Source organism: Diceros bicornis, chromosome 10, assembly GCF_020826845.1.
Source record: "Diceros bicornis minor isolate mBicDic1 chromosome 10, mDicBic1.mat.cur, whole genome shotgun sequence".
NCBI lineage: Eukaryota > Metazoa > Chordata > Mammalia > Perissodactyla > Rhinocerotidae > Diceros > Diceros bicornis.
Genome location: NC_080749.1, coordinates 35,758,798 through 35,773,291, shown reverse-complemented (window position 1 = coordinate 35,773,291; position 14,494 = coordinate 35,758,798). Strand labels below are relative to the sequence as shown.

Here is a 14,494-nt window from a genome sequence, read left to right as displayed (position 1 = left end):
TTTCCCTTTCCCAGAAGGAGAGTGAGCTCTATAATCTCACCATCCCTACCATTAGGATAAAGTTCTTATTAGATGCAAAAAACGATCATGACTTTTTTAAACTTCTGTTACCCTTTAGTCTCACAGAAGAGTTTTGATTTATTGCTAATTGTGTTCATTGATGTAGCACTTCTTACCTACTTGTACGATATTATGCACTGATTATCAAAGCAGTGTTTGTTAAAGAGCATCCATATAAAGTAATCTTTGTCTTTTGTTCTTCCCCCAGAGTATTAGATTGAACCAAATGAAATTGCACTTCTTATCGTATCCCAATATAAAAGGAATATGACCCCCTGTTACCATCATCACTACTGATGTAACTTGCAAGTCTGTTGTTAGCCCACATTTCAACTTCTCCTTTCCCTCACAAGTGCCTAAATAGCCATGGCTGATACCTTGGCCTGATACCTGAAGATTTCCTTTCCATCTCCATCTGGGCCTTTTTGTCACCTCCCTTTTTGTACTCTTGAGGTCAGTTGAAATTCTTCTGCTGTTATTGTATCTGCCTTAATGGGTCTCCTTGGACTGGCAGTCGAAAGAAATACCTGTCTGAAATCAGACAGTTACAGAAATTGCCAAACTAGTCAATGTAACAAGAAGGGTAAGGTTGGCTAATTATCTAAATGAATATTACTTCCTTTTAAATAAATTATGTAAAACAGTTATAATAGAACCCATTAATTTGGATTCCACAAATGAGATAATTCAGGCAAAGCCTGTACTTTGTTTTTAACTATTTATTTATATATAATTATAATTTTATAATTTAATCATAAGAAATAATCTGTAAATAAGTAGTGTAAACACAATTGGAGGAGTAATCACTTAAGAAAAAAAGACGACTCTTAAGGGTACCTTGGAATCTCCTACCAATAACTAAAATACCAAGTAAAAATCCTGTCATTAAAATAGAAGCTCAAAGAAATTCTCAAACCAAAACCTTGATAATCTAGAGATACTGTGTGGACTTAGAAGTAGCAAACATATCTTTTGAAAAGCAGTCTGCAGCTTACTTTCCATGATCTCGGATTCCTATTTATTTACCTACGTCTGTCATTCCAGATTAGTGAGATTTTCGTGTATGATCAACATTAACAAAATATTGAAGAATGTTCTTTCGTTGTACTGAAGGCAACTACAATGTTTGACATTTTAATGTAAATTTTTGCATCAGATTTTGTAAGGAAGTTCTTATTGCCTGTCTGAGCCTCGGATGCCTCATCTGTAAGATGGGGATAATCATAACCTACTTTATAGGGTTGATGTGATAAAGTCCATAAGTTAGTGACTCACATAAAGCAAGAGATGAGTAAACATTCATTCTCTTCCCCTTCCCTTTATGGCCTTATATGAACATGTTCCTTTGTTGCCCTTGACTGCTCTTTGAAGCATAAAAATGAAGGTTAATCAGATTAATGGCTGGGATTGATCTTTAGGTCTCTGTCCAATAAAAGTGGGCTGCAGTGGTTATTAAGCAGAGCTTGCCTTATTCTTTCAACCCACATTTTTCAAGACCTCCTATTTATAAGAAACAGTACAAGATAGCTCAGAGCAAAGTTAAATTTGTCATCTCTAAGGTGTAATTTCAAAAGTCCCTTGTTCTGCCAAAGTGCTGGAAGTATACACATTATCCAGTGCTCTGGATTTAGTCATTTAAAACAACAGTTCTAAAAAAACCCCTCATGTTATAGGAGTGAACATCACACGAAGTAAACATAAACCTTGGTCAGTTAACCAACCACCCTAGGAGAACTTACAATCATGGAACAAAGAATAGAGACATTTTGATGGGAGTGAGAGCGTCTTTGTTTCAACAAACTTGAGGTTCTGCTATGTGCTAGACTCTACCCAGAACTATATACTTGGAGACACTGCCTGAACCCTGCCAGGCTGGGTCCCCTAGCAAAGAGCTCTGGACATGTTTGGAGAAAAAAACATCTGCAAGAAAGTGAGAGGCTGGCCTGTAAAGATAAAGGTTGCCTAAGAGACCTTTTTACCCAGGGCAGCTTTGTGAGTGGGTTATTCAGCCATCCATTCTGGGAAATCTGGGAAAGTTATGAATGAAGGGCTTTGTTCCTTGTGCAGTGTGGAAAAGTGCATTGTCAAGTCATTGTGAGCTCAGTGGAGAGAAACAGGCTCAAGTCCATTGGGCGTCTTATGTTTCTCTGGACGTTCTACTGTCCCTTAGTCCACTTAATCCAACTAGTAAAATACGAAATTTACACCAAGTTTAACATTCACTTGTCTGATCTGGAAGTGAAACATTTGGAGTGTCTCCCACTGTACATCCCAATGTGGTAGCCACTAGTTATATGGGGATCTTCAAATTTAAATTAATTAAAATGAAATAAAAATTTAAAAATTTAATTAAAAATTCAGTTCTTCAGTCTCACTAGTCACATTTCAAGTGCTCCACAACCACATGTGGCAGGTGGCTACCATATTGGATAGAGCCCATACAGAGTATATCCATCATTGCAGAAAGTTCTCTTGGACAGCACTGGTTTAGTATATGCCAGCATTATGCTTATACACTATGTTGTACTATGGTGTCTTATTAATTCCCCAAAATAACCCTGAAGGATTTCATTGCCATTTTGTAGATGAGGAAAGAATCTTAGAAAAGTTAAGCAGTTCTTCTCTCATGTGGTGGCCACTACAGAACCTGACAAATGGTCAGTGTCCAGCGGATGGAGAGCTAAGCTAGAAAGTGAGAGGCCCAGGACTGTTTGACCATGAAGCCAACAGTTCCAACAATAGCAAGGTTCTACCCAGTATTAATGCATTTTAAAATCAAACACTTGTAAACTCTCCCTTCTCCTTGCTCTAATTTAATGACATATCTAAATACTGAAATTACTCATAAAAAGAGGAAGTATACTTCAGTTTTAAAAGGATAAAATAAGTAAGTGGATGCCTGGGTCTAGAGGTGGGGATGGAGAGTGACTGCAAATGGGCACGAGGTTTCTTTTGAGGTGATAGAAATGTTCTAATATTAGATTGTGGTATAAATTGTGTTCTGCAAATTTATTAAAACTCATTGAATTGTACATTTAAAATGTGTGAATTTTGTGGTATGTGAATTATACCTCAATAAAGCTGTTTTTTAAACAAAGAACAAGATATAAATCCGCAAACTCTAGGGTAGCCAAATATTTAATATTGAAAAGCTGTCAAAAACTTTAATTAGTGAGTCAAAGATTAACTGCTGGCATTTCCTGAATTTCCCCCATGATAGTGAAAGAAATAATATTTCGTTTCAAATCAAACACCGGGAAACTCTACAAGGTATGTATTATTATCCTCATTTTGCAGGGGAGGAAATTGAGACTCAGAAAGTTAAACTAACTTGCCCAAGATCCGCAGCCAACGAGAACTGGCAACAGTGTCAAACCCAGTACTGCCTGGCCCCAGAGCCCATGGCTGCTCTCCCACCTACATCATGCTCCCTCTCTCTGGGAATGAGAAGAAGCCCTTCCATTGTTTGACTTGAGATCGCTTTCCTTCTCCCAGGACAACAGTAAACTGATTTTCTAATGTTTCCATCAGCATTTTGTATTTTGTACTCAAGAAGATTTGTGAAAGGCATGAGGCTGGAATCATTTCAATATTGAATAAAAGGGGGAAAAAAGGAGTCTGGGCCTTATGTTAATGGAAAGATATGTGTTTCTTTCTTTTGATGTTCATTAGAATGTGTTATTTGATAGCTTTTAAAATGACATGTATGTATGCAGAGACTTGCAGCAATTGTTGCCATTTTTTCCCTGATTTAGTTGGTTCATTGGAGACTCCAAGACGTGACCTGTAATGGTATCTGCATAGAACCTTTGAGAGACTAGCGACTGGCCCGCCTCTTGCCCGTGGGTTAACAGCCCAGATTTGGCTCACTTGATAAGTTGGATAGCTCGCTCTTTGCCCATTTTATGAAATGGAATTCTGGAAAATGAAAAATTGATGGGGCTGCAGTTTCCAGCTTTGACCAGAGCTAGTAACCTTTACATCTTCAGTTCTGTCCTCTTAGCATCTGGCTTTCTTTCTTCTTGCCATTTCCCTGTTCCTGGTCATAAATGTTTAATCAGATCCTGGGCGATCCCCTTCCAACCCTCCATCTTACCAAGCCTGCTATAGCCCCCTTCCCTTCCTGATCTTTCTTCTTGTCCAGCCCTGGCAGTCTCCTCTTGCCTCTCTGTGGCTCTCTTGTTCTTCTCTCTGTGCCTTTGTAAATATCCTGGATCCTTTTCTTTTCCTTTTCCTTCTTTTCTCCTGGGATATGTCTATACTCTCTTTCAACCACTTGAAGCAAAACAAAATAAGAATAAATAAAAACAAGAAACCACTTGTGTACCAAGCCAGTGGAACATGTCCATGGGCCAGATATGGGCTCTTGATGTTGGACCTCTGCTTTCCCTAGGACCTTGAGAGATGGCAGCAATGATTTCCATATTCAAAGAAGTGTAGACGTCATTGAAAAAAACCCCCAGAGTAAATGTTGTGATGATATAAGACTAATTATGAAGATGAATATCACAGTGCTTTATTTTTCTCTCTACCAATATTCTTAGAAACAGAGAAGTAAACAGAAGCTTCTGCTTTTACGTATTTGGCAATAGTAGAGCTTATTAAGTAATTTTGAAATTCTTACAATCTTGTTCAGATTTAAAAATAAAGTTTATTTGCAGGAGTCCTTGAGTCACTTCTTGTGTGCTCAGAGGTGATTGAATGCCAGGATTTGAAAAGTCGTTAAGGTAGTTTCAGGAAATTAGCCATCTCCTAGTGTCAACAGTAGATTGTGTATTTTAGCTGTTTGACTCACTGTCCCAGTGGGCAGCCTGCTTTGTTGTGACCTTTAGTCATTAGCCTTCCCCAGCACATGTTTTCAAACCAAGGCGAGTGCCTCCCTCCTGACTTCCTGCACTGTGATGATGTTATGGTGCAGACGTCTTCACGCAGCCAGTCCACCACCTTAAAATGATTGCACTTATCACACTTCAGCAAAGCATTGCCTAGAACTAACTCAAAACTGTTTTCATATATATTTTAGAAACATTATTTCTTTTCTCTCTTACTCTGGATTTTATGCATGTGTACCTAAATTTGGACAAAAGATGTGTTCTGATAGAACTCTGTTTTCAAGGATTTCAAGACAGCTCTTTTCTTAAGCAATGAATGCATCTATAAAACAGTCACCCTGTATTTGTCCATTTTGTAGGTCCAGATTTTTGCCCTGTAGATTTGCACAGAGGAATTTGGTTATAATTTGATTAACAGATGCATTTCCTCTGTAAAGAGCATTTTCAAAAGCACTACCTAAAGTCTGTGGATTTGGACACATTGCAGTTATCAAACTTACAGTGTAATTATTTTGCAATATATAAGTGTATCAAATCAACACATTGTTTACCTTTAAACTTACACAATGTTATATGTTAATTATATCTCAGTAAAGGTGGGAAAAAAACTTATAGTGTTTTCTGTGCAGTAAATATAATAAGAAAAATGAATACATTTTAAGATGGGCTATTGGCCATAGATATGTTATAACTGAGTTGAAAAAGGATTAGAATCTCTTAATTCCTTTTTTAAATTTAATGTAGAAATGTCAGCACTACGAAAGGGGGATGAGAATGACTGTTTATTGTGTGCCTACTATGTGCCAGGTCCTGGAGTATTTTAATATCAAGTGCAGCTCAGGATAGGGTTTGAAACTGCTGGCTCTATGGTTGGACTACCTGAGTTTGAATCCTAGCTTCCTCACTGCTGTAAGGATTCAGTGAGATAAGGTATGCAAAGCATTTAACCCCATGCTGGTGCGATAGTGGGGGCTCACTGGATGTTAGCTGTTCATTGTGTCTTATATCATTTAATCATGTGAAGTAGACAATGTCCCATTGTACAGATGAGGAGACTGAGTCTTGGAGTGGTCTAGTAACCTGCATAAAGTTTTCAAAAGTGGGTTGCAGAGGCAGAATTCAGAACCAGGGTTCTACTGGGCACTCTGATGAAACTTCTAACCAGGAATTATTGTTCTAGGCTGCTAGGAAAATCTGTGCTGGGATTTTTTATGATGGGAAGACCACACCAGCTAGAATGACGCCCTCTACTGAAAGGCAAAGCTGCCCTTACAGGCAGCAAATTCACAAATAATGTATAAACAAACAAACCCTAATATTTCTAAGTCTAGAAAAACTTTCGAAGGGCCCATTTCAGCAGACAACCATTCTTAGAGTTCTTTTTTTGCAGTGGATAGCAAATTCTCAGCCATATAGATAGGTCTATGCTTCGTAAATATCATCTATGCCAATATCAACTTCTAATGCCAGCTGAAGAAAATTATATGGGTGATGTTCCTTTCACAACAAGAAGGCAAACTTCCAGGGTTGGTTTTGTTTTGTTTTGTTTTGTTTTTTAATTTATTTTTAACTAGCTGCTGTGGTTTTCATCTTTTATTATGACATGAGCACCAAGTGATGCTGGGCACGCCCAGTCTCTTGGCCCCATCACTCAGGCTGGATTTCAGTGTTATTCAAATAGCCCTTCTAGGCATGGGTTTCAGTTGAGGACATCCTGGTTTTCCTCCTCAAGGTTCATAGCTTAGTGGCCATGGTGACCAAGTATGGCTGCTGTGGGACAATGATTGAAGTTTTAATAGCAAAAGAGTTCAATGGTATTGACATTAGAAGTAGAAAATCATTTTACTAGTGTAGGATTCTGCTTTGCTGTGTTGAACTCTTAGACAAATCGATCATCTGTAACCCAAGATACAGGTAGGATTTAGCTCTTGTAATGGGCTGAGTCTCTTTTTCCTCTAGATGTATATATAGAAGAGAGAATGGAATGAAACTTGAGTTCCACAAATGAATATGAGCTTAATATAAAGATAACACAAAACAAGAAGAATTAGGGCTGAATATCACATAATTTTCATTGCAGTTTACTTCCTAGCACTTAATCTAGTCAAAATATTTTCCTTCACAACGTTGCTACCTTCCGAATTGCTCAGACACTTAACTATATTCTGCCATCTAAATTTGTATCTGCAGTAAAGCACAGAGCGTATGCATCAAGTTCTATGCAAATGAAAAGAACTCCCTCCAGGATGCTGTTATGGATGTGACAATTTAAGAAGCTCCATATCCCCTCATTTAAACTACTCTGGGTTTTCCTTTCCAGGGTTCAGCGGATTCCTACACGAGCAGGCCGTCTGACTCCGATGTCTCACTGGAGGAGGATCGGGAAGCAATTCGGCAGGAGAGAGAGCAGCAAGCTGCTATCCAGCTTGAGAGAGCAAAGGTGACTTTCTTGCCCCTTTTGGGTTCTAAAGTGGCATGTTGCTCAGCAGGTATCAGCTACTCTTTCCCTGCCTCAGATTTCTCTGGAATAATCATTGCAAGGCTTCCTGATCCATTTACCTTAAGAGAGGGTAGTAGCATTCCCAGGGGGCCATTTCCTGAGACGCTGACCCTTCACCCTTTTGTGTTTGGTTTGGTGGTGAAAATTATTGGTCATCTACCAATTTAGCAATTGCAGCCGATATCAAGCTTGCCACTCCCGGTGTTGGCAGAGAGCCTCGTGAGGTACCAGCTCGCTCCACCTGTTCTCCATGACATCAGCCTTTGTTACAGGCCACACGTGCACTGTTGTTCTGTGGGTCTCCACATTGGTCTCTTTGCTCTTCCTTCTTGGTGTTAATCTGCCATCTCAGGTTCAGCGTGAAATTCAGAACTTTGAACAACTATTAGCATTTCAGCAAAGACAAGCAATAAAAGGCATTGCCAAAATAGACCTTCACATATTCCACAGGGAGAGACCCACATCAGAATCTCTGCATTCCTAGGAGGCAGGAAGGAACAAATTGCATTTCTGAATGTTAGAACCAGAAAAGTCACTAGAGATCTTCCATTCTGTGTCTTTCCAACTTTTTTTTTTTTTTTTTTAGCACAGACCTCTATTGTCAAATGAAATTGTGTGCACAATAGCAAATATAAAACGGGGTTCGTATCAGCCTCTCCTTGTTGCCCTCCATGACACACTCCTAAGGCATATTGATCCAATCTTTCTAATTTTTAGAAGAAAAACTGAAGCTCAAATAAAGAGAATTCCTTCCCTTTTCTATTTTTACAGTAAAATAGTTTAAAAAAGCAGTAAGAGGAGAATGTTGCAGGTAATGAGGTGTCTTCATTTGCTCCAACACCCACCATATCTGTGCTTGGCCGGCGGAGGGAGTTTTGGGGCAGTGCCTGTGAAGGGACATCAATGAGACCCTAACTCAGGTCCTACCTCAACTGTTGCTCCCTAGTCAGCTCCTAACATGAATAAGTGAGCCAACAGCAAAGCAGTCCAGGATTGCAGGAATCTTGTGTTCTCATTTGTGGCTGATTTTTGTTTTAGTTTTCTTTCAGAGTCTGTTTTGTGGCCATTGTGGTCACTCAGATGTCAGAGGCAGCACTGTTAGCTTAGGCTGGTGGTTTGCTTGGCCTCTGCAAGGCTGCGTCAGCCCAAGAGCACTTTCTGGGGAGGAATTTGTCTAAAAAGAGTTGCAGAACCAGCTTTTGTTAGCTCGGGAGAAGGTGATATGTGAGCAGCTCCACTCTTCCTCTCTACCCCTGACTGGCCTTTCTTTTCCCTGGCAGGACAATTCTGTTGAGGGGGATCCCACAGGTTTTCAGGTCTGCAGCTATTTCAAAAATATTTATTTTACTCCTGCACCACCTTTTTATTTAAGACCCAGCACATATTTCCTGTATCCTAAGGGTGGGGGTGTCTGTTATCATTTAAAATAATAAACATAAGTTTTATGACTAGAGGACAAAGAAGACTGCCCCTCCCTGCTTATCCATCCCTCCCCAATACTTTAGAGCATGATTCTTTGGGATGTTGGAAAGTACCACGGGAGGGGGAAAAATGGTTGGGCTGCCAGGAGCGAGTCATTTTCAGAGTCATCTCTGCAGATTTCTCAATGCTGCCTGGGAATGTGAAACCCATTTGAGATCCCTCTTTGGAAAGTGATTTCCTGTACTGTCTGGTACTATCAATTATCTTATTATACTTTTCAATATGAAAAATCCTCCTCTGTCTTCCTCCTCTTTACTTATCCTGTGGTTCTGTCTCCAGTCCAAACCTGTAGCATTTGCTGTGAAGACGAACGTGAGCTACTGTGGGGCCTTGGACGAGGATGTGCCTGTTCCAAGCACGGCCATCTCCTTTGATGCCAAGGACTTTCTACACATTAAAGAGGTAAATGTAGGACACTCTGCATCCCTTAACCTGCCGCGAGGCCAAAGCCAGGAATCAGCTCTGAGCCAAACTAGATGGAGAGGAGCCCTGAGGAGCTGCCAAGGTGTTACCTCGTTTAATTAGCTGAGCTTTCCAAATCCATTCATTCTCACCAAGAGTTAGAAGTCTGAGATCATTGCTTGCATTGTGACACATTTGAAACATTGGATCACCATCATCATAGGATGGATTTAGGACAGACCTGTGGTCCTCTGGTCACCTTTTAATCACCTTGCAGATGGCAGAGCCATAGATCTGTGGATCCAACTCAGAGAAACAGGAGTTTGGTGGCATGGCGCCTACCTGTGAGGGACTATTTACAAGGGATATTGTAATTATAAACATCTAGGGTATAATCCTATGGGCCTTGACCTTGGAACCAACACTAGAGAGTGTAAAAATTAAAGTGTTAAAGCTAAAAAGAGGGCAGAGGACTTTGGGAAACAGAAAGCTTAAGGGATTGAGCAGTACAAGGAGGACATGAGGCCCTCTCAACTTGAGAGGTGGAATAGGGATATCAAAAACTTTCATTTACTCAACCTAGGTATATTGAAATCCTACTTCGTGTCAGACATTGTGCTGGGCATTGGGGGATCAGAGATGTCCTCGCTGCCAGGGAGCTCCAAGTCTGGAGGAAGAGACTGACAAATACATAATTTCTGCATGGGATCACAAGTTCTATTACAGTCAAATTGAATGAGTGTTGTGGGAGCCCAAAGAAAGAGCAGGAGGGACCACCTGGCTGGGGAGGAAGAGGATCAGGGGGCCGGTAAGCCCTGCAGAAGTGGTGAAGCCTGAGGGAATTTGGGCTGGGGTGAGGGATGAGGGTGGCATCAGGTGGAAGGGACCGCCAGGAGCCATGCAGCATGGTGGAGGGCGGTACTTAGGGAGTGGTACAGGGGGTGGGCCAGGTCAGAGAAGCAGGGGCCTGATAAAAAAGAATCTCTTAGGCCGTGGCAAGAAGCCTGGACTTTATCACCAGGCAGTGGGCTAGAGAGTAATTTTAAATAAACGACAGATGTGACTAGCCGTCTATCTTAGCATGATAACTCTGATGGTCGAGGGAGTATTGCAGAGGCTGGGGAGACATGGTAAGGCTGGGCAGTGGCTGTAGCAGAGAGGATGGAGAGAGGGAGCGGCTTGGAGAGAGTTAAGGGGCAAATAGACAGGTTTGGAGATTTCAGGGGTAAGGGATATTGGAGAAAGGGAGATAGAGATAAATGAAGGGTGGAAGCCAGCTTTTCCAGCTTTATGTGAAAGGGTAGAGGGTGGTATCAGCTATCAAAATAAAGAAGGCAGAGAGGGGAGAAGAGTTGTTACAGGGGTGGTTGTGCAGGTGGAATTTGCCTTTAAGTACACTGTGTCTGGGGCTCTGTGAAACTCTCAGGAAGATACTTAATAGGTCTTTACCCACATAATCTGGAGGCCAGAGGAGAGGAATTGCAATTTGCTCTTCCTAAATACTTTGAGTTGAAAAGGAGAGCGGGTTCTAGCCAGGAGAAGACAGCATAGAGCTGAGGGAGTGTTTTTAAAATTTGATTTGCTTTTGTTGTTTTTAGGATGGGTGGGAAAGATTTAAGCATACTTCCCATGCTGAGATGTTAAACCTAGCAAAATATGTTGAAAGGAAAAGGCATAGCTGATAGAGTGAGGGGCTGGAGTAGAGGCGAGGAGGTGGCATCTGGAAGATGGGCACAAGAATTAGGCTGAGTCACAAGGAAAGTCTTGCCTTCCTCGAACTTCCCTGTTCTGCAAAGAATTTTCCGATGGGGTTGGGGGCATACATTGGAGGATGTTCCTACTTGATAGTCTCCGTTGGCTCTGCTAGGAAGGAGGCGTTGGAAATTGGATCTTAGAAAAAGGAGAATGTAAAGGTGGAACGATAAAGTGAAACCTGAGGATGGAGGAGCCTGAGGAATGTGATCAGCAAACGTATCGCTTAATGTCACTGAGACACCTACACTTACTTCCCAGTCCAAAACGAGAAGTGCATGGTAAATATGTAACAATTTTGAAAATCATTGTCTTCGGAACTCTGCATTCTACAGTGCATTAGTAACATCAAGACATATACGTATTTTAAACATTTTACTTATTTGATACCAAGTAGGTCAAACATCTGGATGTCTACAGATGTCTCACTGTCTTTGCATTGTGCCCACGTGACCTGGGTGAGGTTCTACATTTGTTTAGTCACTCATTCAAAATAGAGTTCTTGGGCCGGCCCCATGGCTTAGCGGTTAAGTGCGCGCGCTCCGCTACTGGCGGCCCGGGTTCGGATCCCGAGCGCGCTCTGACGCACCGCTTTTCCAGACATGCTGAGGCCGCGTCCCACATACAGCAACTAGAAGGATGTGCAACTACGACGTACAACTCTCTACTGGGGCTTTGGGGAAAAAAAAAGGAGGAGGATTGGCAATAGATGTTAGCTCAGAGCCGGTCTTCCTCAGCAAAAAAAAGAGGAGGATTAGCATGGATGTTAGCTCAGGGCTGATCTTCCTCACCAAAAAAAAAAAAATAGAGTTCTTGAGCATTGAGTATGTGCTAGGCTGTGGCAGATGTTGTGTGACAGCTATAAACAAAGCAGACGGAGTCCTTTCCCTCATGGACTTAAATTCTAGTGGGAAGATAGATAATGAACAAATAAATAATTCCAGATTGTGATTGCCTTGGGAAAAAAATGAACCAGATGCTGAAATTTTTTAAATATAGGGATGAGGGGTTTTATGCTTTTAAATATAGGGGTAATCAGAGAAGGCCTTTCTGAAGTGTGACATTTCAGCAGGACCTGAAGGATGAGGAGGATCCTTAAAAAGAGCAAAGGGATGCCTTCTAGGGAGAGGAAACAGCATATGCAAAGGCCCTGAGGTAGAAAAATAGCCTGGCACAATTAATTAACTGTAAGAAGGCAATATGGCTGGAATGCAGTGAGCCAGAGACTTAGTAGCAGGAGGCAGAGTTATAGAAGTAAGCTGGGTACAGGTCAAGTAGGACCTTGAGGTGATGGCAAAACTTTTGATTTTATTCTAAATGTAATGAGAAGCTGCTGAAGACTTTAAAAGCAGAGGAGTGGGATGAATTTATTCTTTTTAAAGGGTACTCTGTTGTGGAGACAATCGATTGGAGTGGGGTAAGTATGGAGTCAAGAAAACCATTAGAGCCATTCTAAGTGAAAGATAATGGGATTGAGCCAGCATGGTGGCAGAGAGATGGAGAGAAGTAGACAGATTTGAGATATATTGTGGAAATTCAGTGAAGAACACTGGTGATGGGCTGGGTAGAAACTAAGATTGAAGGAGAAATCAAAGATAATCAGGGAAATCAAGGTTTATGAATTGAGCAACTGGGGTGGAGATGACTAGGGTGGGGAGAGGACAGATGGGGAGGGAGGTTGGGGAGTGGACATCTCAAAGAAGATGTGAAGAGGAAGTTAGATGTAAGAATCTAGAGCTCAGAGGAATGGGTTAGGCCACAGATAAAAATTTGGATTATTAGTTTACGTGTGGCATTTAAAGTTGTGGTAACGAGTGAAGTCACCTAAAAAGAGTAGAGGGAGGAGAGAAGGCAGCCCTGGATCAAACCCAAAGGAATTCCATCCTGTAAAGGTGGCGTACATGAAAAGATTCAACAAATAAGGAAACTGAAAAGGAGAAGCCTGAGATATAGAAGGAAAATCAGGACAGAGCAACGAGTACACATCAAGAGACAAGAGCGTGTCCGGAAGGAGGAAGCAGTGAGCTGTGGTGAATGTTGTGACATGTCTCCTGAGATGAGTGAGCAATGGATGTTGGGTCAGCAACACAGCGGTCAGCAGCACGGAAGTCACTGGGACCGCTGTCTGGAATCGTGGAGATGGAAGCCAAATGCAGTGGGATGAGGAGACAAGGGGAGTCGGGAAGTATGTTTAGCAAGTGTAGACCATGCCTTCAAGGATGTTGACGCTGACCAGCCAGTAGGCTGAGGAGGGTATGAGGTCAAAAGAGGTTTTCTTTCAAGACGGGAGCTATTGGAGCACCTGTACGTGCTGTTTTAACAAACTGGGAGAGAGAGAGAAATTGGTGGGAGAGGAGAGAGAGACAAAAGAGTGAAGTTTTTGAGTAGGCAAGAAGAGTGGGTCCAGACCCGAAGTGGAGGGATAGACCTTTGATAGGAAGGGGAACACTCTTTCATCATAACATGCAGGAAAAAGACGGGTGCAGGTACGGAAGGTCAGAGCCTTGGTAACGGAAAGCTGAGGAAGCATCGACTTGATGACTCCCGCTTCCTCAATGGTATGTGTGGTGAGGATATCCACATTTGCTTAGAAGACAAGGACCCTCAACCAGAAACATGTGCCCAGGCATCTGAATGGCTAAATTGGTTTTGCCTCACCATTCCCATCAAAAATGACCAAACCATATTCATTGGTTGCTATCGCTCATCGTTTCCAAGGAGAAGCAGTGCTTTAAAAGGTAAGAGAAGTTCTCGCATGTTCCATGCACATGCACGGCAACATTCCAACCTTGCTGTACTTCATTGTTTCCTCCATTCCATCAGTATTCCCAATTTGTCCTGTTGGTTGCTTTTTGATCTATATGCTCCTCGATCAGTGACTTTCTCTTCAGTCTGGCAGTTTGATGTGTGGTACTGAGCTGGTAATCCTGTGTGGATTAGAGCCACTTATTTTCAGTTCTTGAAATATCAGATAAGAAAACATCTCAGAGTGAGAAAGCGCTAATCATTTTAGCGAAATCAAAATGAGAAGGGTTGGAGGGGCCGGCCCGGTGGCGCAAGCGGTTAAGTGCGCGCGCTCCGCTGCGGCGGCCCGGGGTTCGCTGGTTCGGATCCCGGGCGCGCACCGACGCACTGCTTGGTAAGCCATGCTGTGGCGGCGTCCCATATAAAGTGGAGGAAGATAGGCACCGATGTTAGCTCAGGGCCGTCTTCCTCAGCAAAAAAAGAGGAGGATTGGCGGATGTTAGCTCAGGGCTGATCTCCTCACAAAAAAAAAAAAAAAAAAAAAAAAAAAAAAAAAAAAATGAGAAGGGTTGGAACAACACTAACGTGACCTTGCCGGAAAGCTGGCACATGCTTCTGGAGCATCACCACAAATGAACACGTTTCTATCATCAAGTTGTAGCCTTTCCTCTCATCCATCACCTAGAAGGCCAACTATTATGAACTGTTTTAGGTACTTTCT

At 41.9% G+C, this 14,494-nt stretch overlaps 1 protein-coding gene across 2 annotated transcripts in view; it reads left to right on the top strand.

Annotated features, from left to right (window-relative positions):
• Positions 1 to 14,494, top strand: part of CACNB4 (calcium voltage-gated channel auxiliary subunit beta 4) — a 252,448-nt gene that overhangs the window by 195,810 nt on the left and 42,144 nt on the right. For both annotated transcript variants that reach the window (XM_058548979.1, XM_058548980.1), the window contains exons 3-4: positions 7,213 to 7,332; positions 9,154 to 9,276. In XM_058548979.1, the coding sequence (XP_058404962.1) occupies positions 7,213 to 7,332; positions 9,154 to 9,276 (243 nt within the window). The remainder of the gene's footprint in view (positions 1 to 7,212; positions 7,333 to 9,153; positions 9,277 to 14,494) is intronic.